Source organism: Eretmochelys imbricata, chromosome 21 (genome assembly GCF_965152235.1).
Source record: "Eretmochelys imbricata isolate rEreImb1 chromosome 21, rEreImb1.hap1, whole genome shotgun sequence".
Taxonomy (NCBI): domain Eukaryota; kingdom Metazoa; phylum Chordata; order Testudines; family Cheloniidae; genus Eretmochelys; species Eretmochelys imbricata.
The window spans coordinates 8,125,593-8,146,286 of NC_135592.1; the positions used below are offsets into that span (position 1 = coordinate 8,125,593).

A 20,694-nucleotide genomic window follows, 5' to 3' on the forward strand; every position below is an offset into this window, starting at 1 on the left:
TCTTTTGACTTTGGGAGAGTTACTCCTGGGTTGGAGAGTGGAGAAGCAGGCCCAGTATATTCAATAAATGACTGATCTGCTTCTCCATCCTTCACTGGTATATTTCAGCCTCAGCTAAGAAGCTTCATACCTATGCCCCATGGCTGTTTCTGGCTATAGCTTGCAGCTGTAATCTATTAACATTACTTAAAGGGGATATAGGTCAGTAGATTCAAAGGTGTCTCCTAAAACAGCCTTCCCATTTCAACAAAGTCCTTCTGAACCGTCCTGTGGTAACGAAACAGCCCCCTCAGAGCCTTAGGCCTCAGTAATTGACAGGCCCACTTCCTGGCGACCACTCTGCAACAGGCAGAGAGCACTGGCCGGGAGCCCCTGGGGACTGGCAACTGATGAGCATTCACACTTCTGATTGCACTGGACAAGGCAATTAGGCCACACTCAGCCTAGCACAATGGCAGGAGCAATTATGACCGTCCTATTAAAGTGACAGCTCCCCTTCTATTTATAGGCTGGCGGAGGGGGACTCAGCTTCCTGAGGGTAAAGTGACTTTCCTGACGGACTGTGTCCCATTTAGCAAAAAGAAAAGGAGGACTTGTGGCACCTTAGAGACTAACCAATTTATCTGAGCATAAGCTTTTGTGAGCTACAGCTCACTTCATCGGATGCATACTAAGTATGCATCATAAGTATGCATCCGATGAAGTGAGCTGTAGCTCACGAAAGCTTATGCTCAAATAAATTGGTTAGTCTCTAAGGTGCCACAAGTCCTCCTTTTCTTTTTGCGAATACAGACTAACCCGGCTGTTACTCTGAAACCTGTCCCATTTAGCCAGCTCTAACTGTTGTCTGAGTGCTTTGGAGAGGGCTCTCTTACCCCATATCCATACTTTCCTTGGATAATCAGGCCAATCCGGACCACGCCAACACGCAGCAGAGAGCAGGGGCAAAGGAGACGAATTCCTAAATTAGGGTGACCAGATGCCCCCATTTTACAGGGACAGTCCAGATATTCAGGGCTTTTGCTTATATAGGCACCTGTTCCCCCTACCCCCTGAGTTTTCATACTTGCTCTCTGGTCGCCCTGCCCTAAATAGCAGTGAGATGCCACCTTCCCTGCCTTGAATCTTCAACTGTCCTAAAAGTTCCTGTTCCTAAGACTGGCCCTCACTGGGCCAGGGAGCCTTCCCCAGGGGGCAGGGCCCAGAGTAAGCCTGGAGGGGCCGCAGGTTTGTGCGGTGACCTTTTCAAAGCAGGCCCAGGGCTCCCGCCCACTGAACAACAAGCCCCTGGGGAAATACCTGCGAGGGGCTGCGCTTTGGTGTCCAACCCCGGGGGCTGCGCCCGCGAGCCCAGACCCCTCTGGGCCGCCCCCACAGTCCTGCCCACGGCCTGCAGCACCAGCGCTGCCCCGGGGGGGGCTCCCCCTGCCAGGCTCAGCCTGCGCCCGGCCCCGGCGCACCTGCCCGGAGCGGAGCGGCCCCTCCGCAGTGCGCAGGGCCGGCGGGACGCGGGCGGAGCGGCTCCCCGGCTGCTCGTCCCGGCCGAGCCGCGCAGGGGGCCCGCCCCGGGGCGGGATGGCGGCGCCGGGGGACCCCGGTGACATCACAATGGTGGCCGGCCCGAGCGCCGGGCTGGGCACGGAGGGGCGGCGGCGGCGGCGGCGGGGCTGACTCATGGGTTCCCGGCGGCGGCGGCGGCGGCTCCTCCCCGCCCAGCCCCTCTCCAGCCCCTGCCCATGGGCCGCTGCCCCAGCGCTCCGCGGCTAGCGGGGGTGGAGTCGCCGGTGCCCGCTCCCCGCCTGCCGCTCCGGCCCGGCAGAGGCCGCGGGTCTGCCCGCGCCGCACGTGGGCCATGGAGGAGAAGCTCTCGGCCGCCGCCGCCGCCGCCGCCCCCCACGCCGGGCTGCCCGGCCGCCGGGGCCAGCCGGCCGTGCGCTGCCTGGGCATCGCGGTGGACGAAGACAACGTCCGGCCCGGCGCGCTGCGGCTGATCCGCGAGCTGAGACCGCAGTGGGCGCCGGAGCGCGTGAAAACCAAGGTACGGGGCGAGCGTCCCGTCCCCTCCCGGGGGCTGCGAGGGGCCGGGCTGGACCGGCTGCCCCCCGCCGCCGCCGCCGCTCCCGGCCAGCCCGGTTTCCATGGCTCTCGCCCAGGCAGGCGGAAGGGAAACCGCTTGCTGGGGCGAGATCTGGTCTGGGCAGCCGCCTCCCGCAGCACCCCGGGGGCGGTGCAAGTTCGCCTGGGCTCTGGAGCTAGACAAGCCCCTGGAAGGGGCGAGGTTTGCGCCCAGTGACCTGCTCCGGGTCTTTCCTCCCTCGCCGGGGGATGTTGCCGGGCACCTTTTCGCAGCCCCCCCCCGGGCGGTCCCAGGGGCGCAAGGGTGGCCGCGAAGAGCTGAGGAGTGACTGGGCGGATTCATGTTCCCTGCAGAACTCTGAAATGCCTGTTGCACGTTGGAGATTTTTAAGAGCAGGTTAGACGGGCACCTGCCAGGGACGCTGGAGGCCAGCGCTCCTCCAAGTGGTGGTCCGCGGGCCATCGGCTGCCGGTCTGCCCGCACAGTGGGAAGAGCATTGCCAGCCCCCCCACCTCAGATAGCGGGAGAAGCAGTGGTCTGGAGAATACCTGGGCCTGCTGTGGGTGCAGGGGGCTGGGCTAGATGACCTCTCGAGGGCCCTTCCAGTCCTGTGATTCTGTGATCTATGAATCCTGGTTCTCCCCAGGCAGAGGCATCGATCCTTAAAGCCAGAGACCAGGCACTGGGACTCCAAGAATCTGTTCCTGGTTGTGCCACTAACTGGCTTTGCTGCTCTGTGCCTCGGTTTCCCCATCTGTAAAATAGGGATGGTAATAGGCACCTGAAGAAGTGGGGTTTTTACCCACAAAAGCTTATGGCCAAATAAATCTGCCTGTCTTTAAGGTGCCACCAGATTCCTTGTTGTTTTTATAGGGATGGTAATGACACATTGCCTAGCTTAGCTCATCAGTATTTGTAAAGTGCTTTGAGATCCCTGCATGAAAATGTTCTGTAGCTGGGCAGCGAGGGCACAGTACTAGTACAGTATCGATGTAATCTAGCACTCAGACAAGCCCGTGCGCTTATTTCCAGTGTGCCTGGAGCATCTTTAGTAATATATTAGTAGCCCAGAGTCATTTAAATACAAGAAGCTGTGTCAAAATATCTGTGCCAGGGCAGCTGCTAATAGACAGGAGACTCTTGAGTTAAGGCTGTGATCTCTTCAGGGCAGGGACTGTCTGTCATGTGTTTGTACAGCCCCTTGAGCCCCGGTCTCAGCTGAGCCCTCTAACTGCTACCTATAATACAAAGCGTTCGTAATAAGACTCTTGTCAGCCGTCTTGTATCCATGCGTTGATGTTGTGTTGAACAGCAGATCTTACTTGTGTAAGCCTAAGGGGAAGCCTTAAATCGTAGCCCCAGCTGATGTTACTTTATATTTGTTTTTGTTTTTTTTAAACATGGGGAGAGAGACTTTCTTTTTAAAAAAATTTTTTTCAAAAAGACCATTTTTTTTATTAAAGAGAGAATTGGAGCAGATCCTTAGCTGGTACGTATCAGCATCGTGATGGGGTGACGCTGATTTACCCTGCCTAGCTCCATGATGTCAGTGCCAGCCTCTTAGGTACTGTGCACCACTGCAGATGTTAAAGGCTAAGTCTTTAGAGTGGCCAAGGTCTGCTCGGTGTAGGATCCAGGAAAGCTGGGTAAAGGTGGCTGTACGCCCCCTGCCCCCCCCCCCATGCCCACACACAATTCTGGGGCCAGCTGAAGATTGTCCAGCCCCCCCCAGTGCAAGTAAAAGGAGCCTACAGGTTGCACTAGGTTATGCCCAACTGCAGTGGTCTCCAAGGATCTGGCCCCACCATCAGCGCATCCCCTAGTTCTGCCACTAAGCAGAAAGCATCTCCCTGCAGGGGACTGGACTAGATGACCTCTCGAGGTCCCTTCCACTCCTATGATTCTATGCTGGAGAGCTTCAGGGCATTGTAAGCAAGCTTGATCGCATACTATCAGAGGGGTGCCTGCTTCTCTCTCACCGTAGATGTGATAAGGAGAGCCAGCACAATACTTTCAACGCTGAAGCCCTGTCTGGACTGCAGCAGGTTGGAGATCTATGCTCTGCATTCCAGTATCTTTAAGGCTGTGTTGGCAACACAGAAAGGCCCCTGCTTAAATACTCATGGAGTTACCATCCAATGAAAGAGACAGCAGATGCACGGGAGCACTTTGGGGTGAAGAATGTCTGTGAGGATGTCTGAATAGGCAGAGATGTGTGTGTGTGTGTCACATTCACTCTGCAGTTGACACTTCCGGGAACGTCTCAGGTGGTCTCTTGAGCAGCTGCCCTTGTTCCTGGAAGCTGGAGGAGCTGTGAGATGCTGGGTACGCAGGTCATCAGCAGTGCTGAAATGAACGTCATGGAATGCCAGCAGGATCAATACCAACAGTCCAATTCACACCCACAGGAAAGATCTGAATGGACTTCAGATCCGAAAATGGAGAAGAACTGAGGCAGAGTTCAGTTTGCAGAAGAGGAAGGGGCTGCTGAGCTAGAACTGCTGGGGGAGTGGGACCTGTCCACAGGAAATTCCTGTTCTTGCCCTCACGTAACCTGGGGCTATTCTATTCCATGTGCAGGGGGCTAGTTTCAGTGGGTCCCACCCTTAGCTGGTGTAAATCTGGATAGTTCCAGTGATATCAATGGAACTATGCTGGTTTGTACCAGCTGAGGATTTGGCCCATTGGATCTGAAAGGAGGAGGACAGGGAGAGGCTGAGGGCGAAGACTTTAAGGAAATATGAGTCTTATGGTATTTACTTCTCTCTGGCCTGTGAAGCTCAAATCAGTTTCCTTTTTACTTATAGGGGAAAAGCATATTGTCACCTACAGCGAAGCTACTAAAGCTTCAGATCATGTCCCGGGCAGTGCTGGACAAAGGTAGCATCAGCTTGGGCGGTACGGCACTAGGCTGTGTCCTTGGTGCTGCCGGTTCTGCAACAGCGGGTAGCCTGAGCAATGCCTGCTTTGGGCGTGGCATCCCTCCCCTGTGCATCAGGCCATAATGCTGGGCACTGCCCGCCCAGGCAAAACAAGCCCCATCGGATTGCACCCTCAGTGCCACTGTCTCATCAGCACATTGTGTCACAGGTCCTGCTCCAGTCTGACTCTGCCCGTCCCATTGCACTCCCAGGCAGCACCAGATCTGCCTTCTGAAAGGCCCAAGGATCCAAGCCTGCATTTCCCACAGCAGGATGGCTCGGTGGATGGCAAGGATTGCCTTTGCGGGGGCGCCTTGCTCAGCACTGGCTTGCAGCCGGAGCTAGCAGCCCCTCGCTTCTTTCCACAAGCGTCAGATTCTCCCAACTTTTAAAAAATCGAAGAGGAGAAAAGTGGCCCTTGGAAACAGCATTAATCTCGACTTAACCCGGGGCTAAGGGTTCTGCTTCGCCCCCATCTCGTTGGCTCCTTTGACTTCCGTGGAGTTACTCCTCACTCACGCTGGAGTAAATGAGAGGGGAATCAGGCCAATATTTCTTGCCGTCCCCAGACCATCTGGAATGGCCTCCCTTCCCCATCAATCCACACCTCTGTGCGTTTCCTCTGCTTCCCAAGAGAGAGCATAGACAGGAGCATAGAGGGAGAGATCTGCAGGAAGAAGGGTCATTGAGTTGGAGAGGACGGGGGAAGGGGAGAAGACTCTGTGTATCCGGGCATCCAGCCAAGTTAAGGAGAAGCCCGAACAAAACCCTCTTTCCATCTGTGAGGAGCCATCAGATTAGTGACAGAGGCATCCCCAGCAGAGACATCCCCGCTGTCAATGATCTCAGCGCTGTCAATGATCCCTGCGGTTGGTTGGTTTGTTTCATTTGCTCCTCGCTGTGTTTTGTGCTTGAGGCTCTGTGCCAGTTCAGGGATTCTGCCCGCGGGGCAGCTCAGAACCTACAGAGGCCTGAGCCGCGGCCCTCAACACCTCAAGGTGGAACGGTTCTTTTAGCTCTCTTGAGTTGCCAGCCGGAAAACAGCCCAAACCACCCAGCTGTGCCTGGTGCCTAGCGCCTCCAGCTAGCTGAGAACTTATCACAGCCCCCTCCCCCACCCCACCCCGGTTCGAAACCCTGCTGAGCGCCCCTATTGAACTGGGATTGAGTGTCAGGTTTGTAACTTAACCCAGTGTCATGCTTTGCTACTAAATCTCCAAGCTCCACTTATAAGCCTGGGCCGTATGAGGAGTGCAAGACAGGCCCATGTTTGGGATGCTGTCGAGACCTCCCAAACGTACGTTGTCTTGTGACTGGTGCGTCTCCTGAGGCGAACCGACAAGAAAGGTCTCCAGAGAGAGTGCCCGCTGATCATAACCAAGCTCTTAATTAAACCATGCGGTTCCATGCAGTGGTGCTGCTGAGACCCCTTCTTTCCTCACCTTGTCCCTTTCCTGTTCTCTGTTCCCCCCACATCTTACTGCAGCCTCTTTTGGCAGGGACCGTGCACAGGTGCACACATTCATTCACAAGCAGCACCCAGAGGGCACAAAACAGAACGGCTCCAGCAATGACCCAAGTTGCAAGGCGGGGGAGAATCAGACCCGGTATCTTGCAATCTGTCCTTGTAAAGTGCCTAGTGCAACTCGGACACTGTTCAAATAATATTGCGCCACGCTGCGCATTTAACAGCCTCAGCCCATGTGCCCTGAGTCACAACCTCCATCCTGAGCCAAAGGCTGGTGACCTGGCTAGGACTCCGTTCCAAGTGTCTGTGCTGTTCCCTAGTCAGCATTTTGACTGGCGACAGTGGCAAAGAGAGAGAGGGTGGTTGCCTGGGACTCAATTCCCTGCTTCACCACAGACCCCTGTGCAACCTTGGGCAAGTCCCTTAGCTCTCTGGGCCTCAGTTGCCCATCTGTACAATGGAAATAATAGCCCCGCCTCGCCGGGGTGCTGTGAGGATGGTGATAGCAATGGCTAGCTTTTATATAGTGCATTTCATCAGATCTCGGAGCACTTTCCCATGGAGATCGGTTTCGTTATCCCCTTTCACAGATGGGAGAACTGGGCAGTTCCTTGCCCAAGCAGGCTGGGCATTGAGCTGGGACTTGAAGGCAGGTGGAGTGCTCTGTCCACTAGACCACACTGCCTGCCTAGGTCAAATCCATTGGAGTGTGAGCCACTCACATGTAACGGTTGTGGCAGCCAGATAAGTACCATGGACAGACTCCTGTGCCAACCTTTTTCCTTTTACACTCGGGGCTGTTCGGATTCTACATTAGTGTCTCTTTTTCCCCTTCCCACAGGGCATTCCCCTGCGCACACACTTGTTAATGGCCCCTAAGGCCTGGCTGCTTTTCCCCACACCACGCCCTGACCCTCTCCCTCTGTCCCTCCCTCGCCAGCTCTTCACCGATGGCATCACCAACAAGCTCATGGCCTGCTACGTGGACGAGGGGATGGCGGACGCGGTCCTGGTGCGGGTCTACGGCCGGAAGACGGAGCTCTTTGTGGACAGGGAAAATGAGCTGAAGAATTTCCAGGTGCTGCGAGCCCACGGCTGCGCCCCCAACCTCTACTGCACCTTCCAAAACGGCTTGTGTTACGAGTTCATGCAGGGGATGGCGCTGGAACCTGAGCATGTGCGGCAGCCGCAAATCTTCAGGTGAGTGTGTGTGTGTGTGTGTGTGTGTGTAGTTTGTGCCACGTTTCCTTCCTCCGTGGCCCTGCCTTGGGAGGGGAAAGGCACTTGGGTGGATTGCTATGGGCCTGATTCTGCTATCGGTCTTAGGGTGCTGCATGCAGGGAGTGACGTTTGGGAGAATCATAGAATCATAGAAGATCAGGGTTGGAAGGGACCTCAGGAGGTCATCTAGGCCAACCCCCTGCTCAAAAGCAGGACCAATCTCCAAGCCAAGCCAGATCAGGGAATAGGTTCCTGACACCTCTGCAATGCCCCGTATTGGGCTGCTAGCAGGAACTTGGGTGGGAGGCAGCATAGGGCATCCTTTCTCCCAGCAACCAGAGGCAGCTGCTGGCAGGGGGGTGGGTGTTGCCTTTCTCTTGCAGACTGGCCTTTCGTCCGGCAGATGCGTAGTGCGCACAGCCATTGCAAGCCCCACAGAGGCCGTTCCCCCGAAGTCTCCCATACCATTTGCCTAGATAGAACCAGGACGGCAGCATTCTCTGGTAACTGCAGTCGCCAACCAGATTCCCTGCTCGTGTAAATGCCAGCAGTATTGCCAACTCTCCTGGTTTTCTCACAAGTCTCGTAATTTGGGGTGTACTGATTGAAGCCCCAGCTGCTGGAATCAAGTGATCACATCAGAATCTCAGGTTTCATTTAAAAAGAAGTAACTTGTAACCCTCAGGGTTGTTGTGAAGAACTTGAAAACATGATGCAATTGCAACCTGAGGGCTCAGAAACCAGAGAGCAAATCACAGGAACAACAACAACAAAAATTTGGCTTGAAAATCACAAGATGATTTTTTAAAAATATCCCATGATTTTTGAATCATTGAGGTTGGCAATGCTGAAATTGGCATTTCTCCAGAGACTTATACCAGCAGAGAATTTGGCCCAGTGAGTTTGGAGATTTTTGAGATGGTACCTTGAAGCTTTTGGAAGTCACGCTGCTAAAATGGAGAGAGAATTTAGACACTTTCAGCCTGAATTTTTAACAGTGGGCGCTGGTTTTGTGGGTGCCCAACTTGATGTCCCTGGGGTGTGGCTGACAGAAGGTGCTGAGCATTTCCCATTGGCAGAATCTCGAAGTGTAGCCACCTATTATCGCTGCCCGTGTGATTTGTTATAGGTTGATAGCCTGGGAAATGGCCAAAATGCACGCAATTCACGCCAACGGGAGCCTCCCCAAACCCAGCCTGTGGCACAAGATACACAAGTACCTCACCATCATGAAAACTGATCTCATCACCAAGGCATCCAACCCCAGGTAAAGAGAGAGAGAGAACCCAGCAACAAGACTCCTGCTAAGGGCATCCTGTATCCACGCAGTTCTAGCCAGCTGCACTGGGCTCATCTCTAGTCCTGCGTATGGGTTCAGGCAATGCAGCCAGGCAGTTGTGGGAAGGGTAAGTGACATAGAATCATAGAATATCAGGGTTGGAAGAGACCTCAGGAGGTCATCTAGTCCAACCCCTGCTCAAAGCAGGACCAATCCCCAACTAAATCATCCCAGCCAGGGCTTTGTCAAGCCTGACCTTAAAAACCTCAAAGGAAAGAGATTCCACCACCCCCCTAGGTAACACATTCCAGTGTTTCACCACCCTCCTAGTGAAAAAGTTTTTCCTAATATCCAACCTAAACCTCCCCCACTGCAACTTGAGACCATTACTCCTTGTTTTGTCATCTGCTCCCACTGAGAACAGCCAAGCTCCATCCTCTTTGGAACCCCCCTTCAGATAGTTGAAAGCAGCTATCAAATCCCCCCCTTACTCTTCTCTTCTGCAGACTAAATAATCACAGTTCCCTCAGCCTCTCCTCCTAAGTCATGTGCTCCAGACCCTTAATCATTTTTGTTGCCCTCCGCTGGACGCTTTCCAATTTTTCCACATCCTTCTTGTAGTGTGGGGCCCAAAACTGGACACAGTACTCCAGATGAGGCCTCACCAATGTCGAATAGAGGGGAACGATCACGTCCCTCGATCTGCTGGCAATGCCCCTACTTATACATCCCAAAATGCCATTGGCCTTCTTAACAACAACAGCACACTGTTGACTCCAGCTTCTCATCCACTGTAACCCCTAGGTCCTTTTCTGCAGAACTGCTGGCTAGCCATTCGGTCCCTAGTCTGTAGCGGTGAATGGGATTCTTCCATCCTAAGTGCAGGACTCTGCACTTGTCCTTGTTGAACCTCATCAGATTTGTTTTGGCTCAATCCTCTAATTTGTCTAGGTCCTTCTGTATCCTATCCCTATCCTCCAGCGTATCTACCACTCCTCCCAGTTTAGTGTCATCTGCAAACTTGCTGAGGGTGCAATCCATGCCATCCTCCAGATCATTAATGAAGATATTGAACAAAACCGGCCCGAGGACCGACCCTTGGGGCACTCCACTTGATACCGGCTGCCAACTAGACATGGAGCCATTGATCACTACCCGTTGAGCTCGACAATCTAGCCAGCTTTCTATCCACCTTATAGTCCATTCATCCAGCCCATACTTCATTAACTTGCTGGCAAGAATACTGTGGGAGACTGTATCAAAAGCTTTGCTAAAGTCAAGGAATAACACGTCCACTCCTTTCCCCTCATCCACAGAGCCAGTTATCTCGTCATAGAAGGCTATTAGATTAGTCAGGCATGACTTGCCCTTGGTGAATCCATGCTGACTGGTCCTGATCACTTTCCTCTCCTCTAAGTGCTTCAGAATTGATTCCTTGAGGACCTGCTCCATGATTTTTCCAGGGACTGAGGTGAGGCTGACTGGCCTGTAGTTCCCTGGATCCTCCTCCTTCCCTTTTTTAAAGATGGGCACGACCTAAGCTTTTTTCCAGTCGTCCGGGACCTCCCCCGATTGCCATGAATTTTCAAAGATAATGGCCAATGGCTCTGCAATCACAGCCGCCAACTCCTTTAGCACTCTCGGATGCAACACATCCGGCCCCATGGACTTGTGCTCGTCCAGCTTTTCTAAATCATCCTGAACCACTTCTTTCTCCACAGAGGGTTGGTGGTCTCCTCCCCATGCTGTGCTGCCCAGTGCAGTAGTCTGGGAGCTGACCTTGTGAAGACGGGCAAAAAAAGCATTGAGTACATTAGCTTTTTCCACATCCTTTGTCACTAGGTTGCCTCCCTCATTCAGTAAGGGGCCCACACTTTCCTTGACTTTCTTCTTGTTGCTAACATACCTGAAGAAACCCTTCTTGTTACTCTTAATATTTCTTGCTAGCTGCAACTCCAAGTGTGATTTGGCCTTTCTGATTTCACTCCTGCATGCCCGAGCAATATTTTTATACTCCTCTCTGGTCATTTGTCCAATCTTCCACTTCTTGTAAGCTTCTTTTTTGTGTTTAAGATCAGCAAGGATTTCACTGTTAAGCCAAGCTGGTTGCCTCCCATATTTACTATTCTTTCTACACATCGGGATGGTTTGTCCCTGTAACCTCAATAAGGATTCTTTAAAATAAAGCCAGCTCTCCTGGACTCCTTTCCCCGTCATGTTATTCTCCCAGGGGATCCTGCCCATCAGTTCCCTGAGGTTGTCAAAGTCTGCTTTTCTGAAGTCCTGGGTCCATATTCTGCTGCTCTCCTTTCTTCCCTGTGTCAGGATCCTGAACTCGACCATCTCATGGTCACTGCCTCCCAGGTTCCCATCCACTTTTGCTTGCCCTACTAATTCTTCCCGGTTTGTGAGCAGCAGGTCAAGAAGAGCTCTGCCCCAGTTGGTTCCTCCAGCACTTGCACCAGGAAATTGTCCCCTACACTTCCCAAAACTTCCTGGATTGTCTGTGCACCGCTGTATTGCTCTCCCAGCAGATATCAGGGTGATTGAAGTCTCCCATGAGAACCAGGGCCTGCGATCTAGTAACTTCCGTGAGTTGCCGGAAGAAAGCCTCGTCCTCCTCATCCCCCTGGTCAGGTGGTCTATAGCAGACTCCCACCACGACATCACCCTTGTTGCTCACACTTCTAAACTTAATCCAGAGACTCTCGGGTTTTTCTGCAGTTTCATACCGGAGCTCTGAGCAGTCATACTGCTCCCTTACATACCATGCAAGTCCTCCACCTTTTCTGCCCTACCTGTCCTTCCTGAACAGTTTATATCCATCCATGACAGTGCTCCAGTCACGTGAGTTATCCCACCAAGTCTGTGTTATTCCAATCACGTCATAATTCCTTGACTGTTCCAGGACTTGCAGTTCTCCCTGCTTGTTTCCCAGGCTTCTTGCACTCGTGTATAGGCACTTGAGATAACTTGCTGTTTGTCCCGCTTTCTCAGTATGAGGCAGGAGCCGTCCCCTCTTGCGCTCTCCTGCTCGTGCTTCCTCCCAGTATCCCACTTCCCCACTTACCTCAGGGCTTTGGTCTCCTTCCCCCGGTGAAGCTAGGTTAAAGCCCTCCACACTGAACTTAACTGGAACTGGGCAAAACCAGAGTGAAAAAACCAGGCAACAGGCAAAGCCCTTGCTGGGGTTTGTCACAAACCTACAATTCACAACAGGTTTGTCCAAAGATTCAGAGAGGTCAGTAAAACATTCAGCTTAGCTCCGGGGAGTCAGGCCAGTCCAGGGATTGGGCAAAACCAGGCCAAGTTTTGGGTTGAAACCATGTAACTCTGAGACTCTGACCTGAAACAAGACAAAATTTTGAGGGCTTTGGGTGCGTTTGGGGGCTTGTTTGAATCCCCAAACTGCAGGGAAGGCAAAACACGTGAGCTAAAAATGCAAGGAAAGAAAGGTGAACATCAGAACTGAACTGCTGAGTGTGGCAGAGCTCTAGACGTAACGTGGGGTGGCGTTTGTCAGCGGAGCAGCTGACACAATTACAGCAAGGTTTGAAATTTTTCATGTTAAGGAGCAAACCAAGGTGGGCCCTTCCATAACGCAACAGGGAAACATGGTCTAAATATAGCTATGGTCTGTCTACTCTACAAGATTGGCCAATTTTTGTATCTGGGCCCACCGACAAGCAGACTTCCCAGTATAGACGAGACCGCACGGGAGAATGAACCTGGTTGAAATGGGAGATCTCTCTCAACACTTAACTCTCCGATTACGCTGCCCAGCCTTTGCTCTGAGTTGCCTTGGAGAGACCTTCGCTGTGTCACAGACAAAGACTTTGGAGCGATCAAAGTGGAGACAACTTTGATTGTAAGCTCTCTGGGGCAGGGACTGTCTTGTTGTTCTGTGTCTGTACTGCGCCTAGCACAGTGGGGTCCTGGGCCATGACTAGGATTCCTCTGTTACTAGCAGTAATAACTCCCAGGAAAATCACCCCAGCTGGGATTAAACTGGGACCTGAGCCCCACTTACACTGGGCATTGATCCCAATTACATGGGCTGATTTTACACCTAGTTCAGGGTAAATAGGGGTTAAACCAGGGGCCCTTGTAGCTCCAGGACACTGGCTTTAAAACCATCATAGGCCTAAAGCTGTTTTTCGGTGATCCAGACAATGCACGTTTAAAACCAGTCCATCTAATGTCCAGTGCAGACAAGGCCTCGAGGGAGATTTAATCCATTCCAGGTGGGTGGATCTAGAGGAAGTCTCAACCTGCGTCAGGATCCACCTACTTGGACGCCATCAGTACCCATAAACAGTGAAGGTGAATGAACTAGGTGGCACACAGAGTGCATTAAATGGCCAGTTAGATTTAATTATTAACTAGTTCATTTTTTTGGAATCACCGGGTTGCTTGAGGTTATTAGTACAACATGTGTCACTGTGGGGTCTTGAAAAATCCCGTTGTCCTTGTGGCTCTGGGCCTGGGAGCTCGGGGAACTGAACCATCATTTTGATCCACACGGACCCTTTGAAGGCGAATTGCAATGAGAGTCTTCTGCTCCTGATTTGACTGATCTGATTGTTGCTGGTTTGTGCCCTATATGTGAGACGGGTTTGAGTCTTGGTCTAGTTCCCTGTGGGACAGGGTTTTACATCACCAAAACCACCAGTGCAATTGAGCTCACTTGTTAGCAAACTCCACCTAGAGGCTAAAGAGTCAGCGGGGCACGGAGATAGAATTATCCTTTTTCCGCCTAGAGAGAGTCCATCCACATCACCATGGAGGCACGTTGATAGGATAACATGGGGAAGCTTCTGCTGCTTGATTTGTCCCTGCTCTGAGGCTAAGTAGAGGATCCCAATCTCCAGGACTGTCAAGCCATTCACCGCTGCTGAGTATCAGAACTTGAAAGTGCATGGCTCCCAGCCTGGTGTTTAGTCCCCATTGATCTTCCAGTGAACAAAGAGGTTTTTGCTGGACCAAGTACCCATGCGATGTGATTCTCCAAGACTGTGCTGCCCTAGGAGATCTGCCCGCGCGCGCTCTCTCTCTCTCTCCAGTTATTGAATGTTACTGAGCTTTGCATTATTTAAAAAAATAACCCACATTTGAAAAGAAGCTTACTGTGCATGGACATGACCTCACATCCTTTTCTCCCCTAGGTTCCATCAGGAAGTGCCCAGTCTGGAGGTGCTGGAGCAAGAGGTTGCCTGGCTGAAGGAATCTCTCTCCCAGCTGGGCTCTCCCATTGTGCTGTGCCATAATGACTTGCTGTGCAAAAACATCATCTACAACGAGACCGAAGGTTTGTTCCATTCCTGTCCAGTGCACACGAGCTTTGCACACGTGTCCCTTCCCCTGATGGTGGCTTCCAAGGGGTACAAGGATGCTTGAAGAACCAGAGGCGTCTACTCTAACCGCTCCCCGTTTTGCCTTCCACAGGTCACGTGCGGTTCATAGACTACGAATACGCTGGTTACAATTACCAGGCTTTCGACATTGGGAACCACTTTAATGAATTTGCAGGTGAGTCAAGCTCCCCCGCCCCCTTCTTTCCCTAGCCTGAAAGCTGGGCCCCCCAGTTTGGTGGAATGTTTCCCTTTGGCCATGTTTACTTACAGGGTAACTGATGAGGATATTTCATTAATGTAAGTAACTGTAGGAAATATTCCTTCCTCTCCCCATGTGTAGCCCCGAGTGCAGGTAATATTTATGCATGTCGATAGCCATTTCAGCTTGTACTGTGTAGCCTTCAGCTCTCACAAGCTAAGTAGGGTTGGACCAGGTCAGCACTGGGCGTGGAAACCTCTAAGAGGATTTGGAGGAAGTGTTGTGGGTGATTCAGTGTTTGGTCCTTCTCCCTTCAAGTGACTACTGAGTCAAGAGCCACGTTCGGGGGGATTATGCCGGTGGAGTTGCCGGCATCTTTCAAATGAGACCTAAAACTGAGCTCCTGGCCACTTGTGGGCATTAAAGTTGCCATGGCAATAACATCAGAGTGCCTGGGTCATTCTGTTCTGCCTACCCGATTTCCCAATGTGGTCTCTGTTGGCTTCTCTCCCAGCCCTAAACTTCCGAGCAGCGTTGCTGCACGTGGTTGAATGAATAGCTGCCACGTTCCTCGCCAGAGGAGGCTACAGGAAGTTACTCCTTGCACTTGGAAGACAAAAGGGGTTGTAGATGTACCAGTAATTTTTACCTTGAAGACTTAAGCAGGATTATTGCAGCCTGAAGCACAAACCCACACTGAAACTTTTAAGTCCCCTTCTGCGCGCCACTGCTGAGAGCAAACAGTAAAAGAGATCGAATCCAGGCTCATGCATGACAAGGTGCTCATGGGCTGGACTAGATCTAGGGGGAAGAGGGGCTTGGTATATATCGTGGCTCCCTGTTGTTTCCTAATTCAGTGGCCTTTCTCAGAGATCATCCCAAATTATTTTAAAGCCTCTGAAGAACTTCTAGGAGTAAAATTCACATGGAGCACAGGGAAGATTAGGAATCAGCTCGTGTGCTCTGGAGAGGGAAATTACATTTAGATTGTAACTTCAGGGCCAAAATCCCAGCACCAGAGAGGGACGGATAGGACCCACTTGCTAACAGGATCTTGTAACAAGTAGATAGGATCAGTGTACTTGCACCCCATCCCTAGCTCTGGGGAAATACCTTGTCTTCCACTAGAATGGCCCTGGACTTACATAGTGTTTTTCTCCCAGGGGCTGGTCCAACAGCAGTTGAAAGATTCCCACTGACTTCAATGGGCTGTGGCTCATGGCCTGGGAGAGCCCATCTTCATCAGCACTTTGCCCTAGAGGAGCTGCCTTGTTCTCCTTGTCCGCCTCCAGTCCTCCTAATTGCTAGCTTCTGTTTGCAGGCGTGAACGAGGTGGATTACAGCCTATATCCCAGCAGAGACACCCAGCTGCAGTGGCTGAGGCATTACCTGCAAGCCTACAAGCAACTGAGCCGGGAGAACCAGGGAAGCGGAGGGGGAGTCATCTCTGACCAGGAGCTGGAGACCCTCTACGTGCAAGCGAACCAGTTTGCTTTAGTGAGTGGGCGCCCGGCGGGGCGGTGGGAGGAGGCAGGGCTGACCAAGTGATGCGCGCTGGGGCGGGGGTTCCGAATATACTGAACCCACGGGAGAATTGATTGTTGGGGAATAGAAGAGGTATATTTACCATCCACTGGAGCATGTTCTTCTCTGACAGGCAAGACCCAGGGCTCTTGGGTGGGAGAGTTAATCTGCCCTGAAATGCACTCTGGGATTCAGTTACGGGAGTGGACAGGGAGAGGAAATAGGAGCTGGTCCAGTGGCTCAAAGACACTGAAATTCTTCACTGTGCCTGTGTGTCCGCTCTGCGTTTAACATCGCTGCAGCCCCAGGCCCAGGAGTGAACCAACTCCGTCCTCATGGTCCTGGAGCTCCACCGTTCATGAAAGGAACATAGGAATTGCCGTACCTGACTAGAGTAATGGTCCAGGAGCAGTAGCTCGGCAGCAGTTCTGCAGAAAAGGACCTAGGGGTTACAGTGGACGAGAAGCTGGATATGAGTCAACAGTGTGCTCTTGTTGCCAAGAAGGCCAATGGCATTTTGGGATGTATATGTAGGGTCATTGCCAGCAGATCGAGGGACGTGATCGTTCCCCTCTATTCGACATTGGTGAGGCCTCGTCTGGAGTACTGTGTCCAGTTTTGGGCCCCAAACTACAAGAAGGATGTGGAAAAATTGGAAAGCGTCCAGTGGAGGGCAACAAAAATGATTAAGGGGCTGGAGCACATGACTTATGAGGAGAGGCCAAGGGAACTGGGATTGTTTAGTCTGCGGAAGAGAAGAATGAGGGGGGATTTGATAGCTGCTTTCAACTACCTGAAAGGGGGTTCCAAAGAGGATGGATCTAGACTGTTCTCAGTGGTAGCAGATGACAGAATGAGGAGTAATGGTCTCAAGTTGCAGTGGGGGAGGTTTAGGTTGGATATTAGGAAAAACTTTTTCACTAGGAGGGTGGTGAAGCACTGGAATGGGTTTCCTAGGGAGGTGGTGGAGTCTCCTTCCTTAGAAGTTTTTAAGGTCAGGCTTGACAAAGCCCTGGCTGGGATGATTTAGTTGGGGGTTGGACTAGATGACCTCCCGAGGTCCCTTTCAACCCTGATAGTCTATGATTCTATGGTTCCATGGCCAGCACCAGATTCTTTAGAGGGAGATGCAAGAAGCCCTAGAATTAAAGTTCTCCAGCGGAGGGAAGGGAACTGCTGTGGAAGCAGAGAGGGAACAGATGTGATGGATCAGATCTTGCTAAAGAGCTCAGTAGGTTGAGCACGTGTTGGTTTTTTTTGTTTTTGTTTTTTTGTTTGTTTATTTGAAGACTTAGGCGGAGTGGTACGTTCAGAGCCGTTAGAGGCCTGGTCCAATGTACATCAGCAGAGTCTGCCTGCCTAGCTGGAAGTCCTTCACGTTATTAAGTTCCTCCGACAATAAGGCAGATCCTCTCTAGGAGTCAGATGGCCAAGAGCTCTGAGTGCCACTTAATTCCTCAGGAATCCAGACCTAATGCCACCACTGACTTTGAGCAGAGTGCTCAGTGGGGGAGAGCACTGGATGGAGCAGCCAGAGGCCCTTCCCTGATCGCTTTTCCCTCCAGCCATCGTGGTTCTCTACTGCCTTCCACCTTGTGTAACATTTACAACTCGTAGGTACCTGTTGTTCAGGGGTTAACAGCATCGCCAGCCTCAGGCACTCCAGAAATCATGAGAATGGCTTTGACAAGCAGGTCACCTTTTCAAGTTTTTCCTCTGCAACCACACACACACACACACCCACACCCTTTCTCTCTTTTAAGTGAAAGCCGACATTCCCATGCAGTCTCTTGATGGGGTTTTAAGAAACCCACCAGCTATCACAAAAGTGCTGTTAAAACCACAGGAGTTGGCAACACTGGCCCATGAACCTGTGGGCTTGCTTTATGGTTTGCAGAGTTGCGAGAAAGAGCAGGCCCCCCAGAAGCCACAATCAGGCTCTGGGTTGAATTACAGCTCTTCTCCTGCCACTGAGGAGGGGCAGTGGAGGAAATCAGGCCAGGCAGTGGGTGGCTTCCTCTCTTCCCCCTGCCCTGCTTGAGGAGCTATCCCACAAGTAGCAGAGCTTACATGGGATCCAAGACTCTGTGTCACTTTGAGATTTCTCAAAGGGCTACGAACCCATTTAGACACCAAAATAAGCGGCCAGGTTTTTGAGAGAGACCTGCACGTTGGGGTTAGCCACTTGAAAATCTGGCTCTGAGCTCTTTCTCGGTGAGCATAAAGACACATCTGACTGGGTGGTCTCAGGTTGCCTGGCTGATGGACAGACGGTGGTGCCCTGTTAGCCATTATCTTGTGCATCCTCTGCCGGACAGCAAGAATCCCAGAAAACTGGCTGTCAGCCGTGCACATGGGGCAGGATGTATGGGGCATGTGGAGCCCTGGAAATTTAGAGCCAGATTCTCAGCTGGTACAAACAGGTGAAGTCAACGGAGCTGCACTGACTTACACCAGCTGAGAAATGTTCTGGCCTATAGTTTCTGAGGACCGGAGTTTCTGTCCTCTATGGCAGCAAGACTGGGAGAGCTCAAGGAAGAAGTTTTTGCACTGGTAGCCACCTGCTCATAAGCTGGAGAAGAGAGGTGGCCACATCTTCCATGAGACAGGAGGCCAAAATAAAGAGTGATGCGCTTTGACTGTAGGTCAGTGGGGTACTAACAACAGGTGAGCAAAGACTGCAGTGACCTGTTGGCCTGAACCTGGGCCAGAGCCCGCTGAGCCCTGGAATACAAGGAAATCTGACTTTGCCAAGGTTACTTACATAAAATCTCCAGAGAGAGCAATGACCCTGTTGGAGCTGCTACAGCAACCTTTGAACCGAGCAGCTAGAGGGGAATTTACCTTAGCTGAGAGCCAGGCAGTAAACAACTTCAGACCTATCCATCGTGATAAGGAAGCCGAGGGCTTGTGGAGCTAGTTGCCTGTATTTTAACTCCGAAACATTTAGAGAAGAATTGTCAGTGGACACGTTACGGAACATGCTCTTGCTATTTCAAACATGCAGGGGTAGGGGATCATCCTAGAGGTGCTGTGACCCAGGTGCTGCCAGCCAAGGATGGATCAAACCCAAGGCTGTCCCACTCAGAGGGACCAGGTGGTAACACCCCCTTCCCCCCACCCCGTGCAAGGAAGGGGATAACATTTCGCTTACTTATGACTGTAAGATCTTTGGGGCGGGGACAGCCCTTTTGTTCTGTGTTTGTACAGCACCTAGCACAACGGGATCCTGCTCCATAAAAACATCACACAGATAATCGTTAATAAGACAGGAGCTGACTGTTCATTAGCATTAAAAAGCTCATGGGCCAGATCCCCAGCTGACTGCAAATCAGCATAGATTCATTGAAGCTAGTGGAGCTGACTTAAACCAGCTGAGGATCTGGCCCTGAGTGCTGGGAGAAGAGGGTGATGTGAAAGGCTTTATCGTCCTGCAGTGGTATGGGAAGCTCTAGGCAGGTTCCTGATTCTTCTCTCTGTTGCAGGCCTCTCATTTCCTTTGGGCATGCTGGGCCCTGATCCAGGATAAATATTCCACCATAGACTTTAACTTCTTCAGGTGAGCAGGTCCCTGCAGCAGGGCTGGTGGTGGGTAGGGCTTCCCCTTTGCCACGGCACGAGCAGGCTGCCACGCTACTTCTGCACCCAGGCTGGCATGAATTCCTCTCCTGTTTTGGCTGCAGTGATCAGCACCGAGGTCCTCGTTGGATCCGTGGGTCACTGCAGCACCCAGACAGAGCACGTGGGGAGGTGCAGTGTGATGGGATGTGTAACGCGGCAGGGATCGACGCTGGGACCCATGGATCCTAACAGGATTGCCGCTCCAACCTGGGCTAAAAGACACACCTCTGTTAGCCCGAGCTGCGGCAGGCTCTTCAGATACGTAGCCCAGCCCCAGATTGCCGCGGTGTTACGGACACCCAGTGTATCAGCATTCTGCTGCAAGCACAGGAGAACGCAGTGAGCCCCAGGAAGACAGGGCTGCCCCTTGATCTGTTATCTCCTGCAGAGTTTGGACCAGAAATTGCTAGAATGAAGGCAGACCATCTCTCTCCAATCCCATCTAGCTCCTTACCCAACAGCTCAAGCAATCAGGATTCCAGCATTTCCCCTTGGAGATTATTCCACACCCTAAATCGCCCCTCTCCTTCATTGCAGCAGACGTGAGTAAGCAAGGCCCTGGGCTTCACCCTTGAAAGGAGGTGAGGGGAAGTCCCCGTAGCACTGACAGGGTGGAGGCAGTCAGATGTTCCCACTCTCTTGTGTAAGATCTGTCTCTGTCTCTCTTCACAGGTATGCAAGGCTAAGATTTAAACAGTACTTCAAGGCAAAGTCTGTGGTGACAGCCCTGGAGATGCCAAAATGACGTCTCAAGGCTGCTTCAGGGCCACAAGATTCCCCGTTATTTTCTCCTGCACGAGTCAGCTGCTGCCATGACCTCAGACCTCAGTCAGCCACTGGCTAGTGGAGGGGGCAGATAGTCTAGAGAGGGAAGGGGAAAGAAGACTTTCTGGGAAGCCAAAGATTAAACGAAGCCCCTGGAGCACAGTTATCCCATCTCTGGATTTAGCCCCATGGTTGATTTTGCTGTTGGTGCCATTCCGGGGAATGACGACAGGCCTTGGCTGCTGGCAAGACACTTGGTTCCAAG

At 52.1% G+C, this 20,694-nt stretch overlaps 1 protein-coding gene across 1 annotated transcript; it reads left to right on the forward strand.

The window, feature by feature from the left end:
* The first annotated feature begins 1,837 nt into the window (after positions 1-1,837).
* On the forward strand, positions 1,838-20,409 carry ETNK2 (ethanolamine kinase 2). Its single transcript, XM_077839407.1, has 8 exons — positions 1,838-2,038; positions 7,407-7,666; positions 8,817-8,954; positions 14,132-14,274; positions 14,412-14,495; positions 15,841-16,016; positions 19,529-19,602; positions 20,337-20,409. The coding sequence occupies exons 1-8, from the start codon at positions 1,853-1,855 to the stop codon at positions 20,407-20,409; spliced, it is 1,134 nt and encodes a 377-aa protein (XP_077695533.1). The 5' UTR covers positions 1,838-1,852.
* Positions 20,410-20,694: the final 285 nt, after the last annotated feature.

What these genes read in the sequence shown, in the direction of transcription:
- ETNK2 (XM_077839407.1), top strand. Translation starts at nt 1,853, where the DNA reads ATGGAGGAGAAGCTCTCGGCCGCCGCCGCCGCCGCCGCCCCCCACGCC. An exon ending in CGGAGCGCGTGAAAACCAAG is followed by an intron (nt 2,039 to 7,406) that starts GTACGGGGCGAG and finishes CTCCCTCGCCAG; the next exon opens with CTCTTCACCGATGGCATCAC. An exon ending in AAGCGAACCAGTTTGCTTTA is followed by an intron (nt 16,017 to 19,528) that starts GTGAGTGGGCGC and finishes TCTCTGTTGCAG; the next exon opens with GCCTCTCATTTCCTTTGGGC.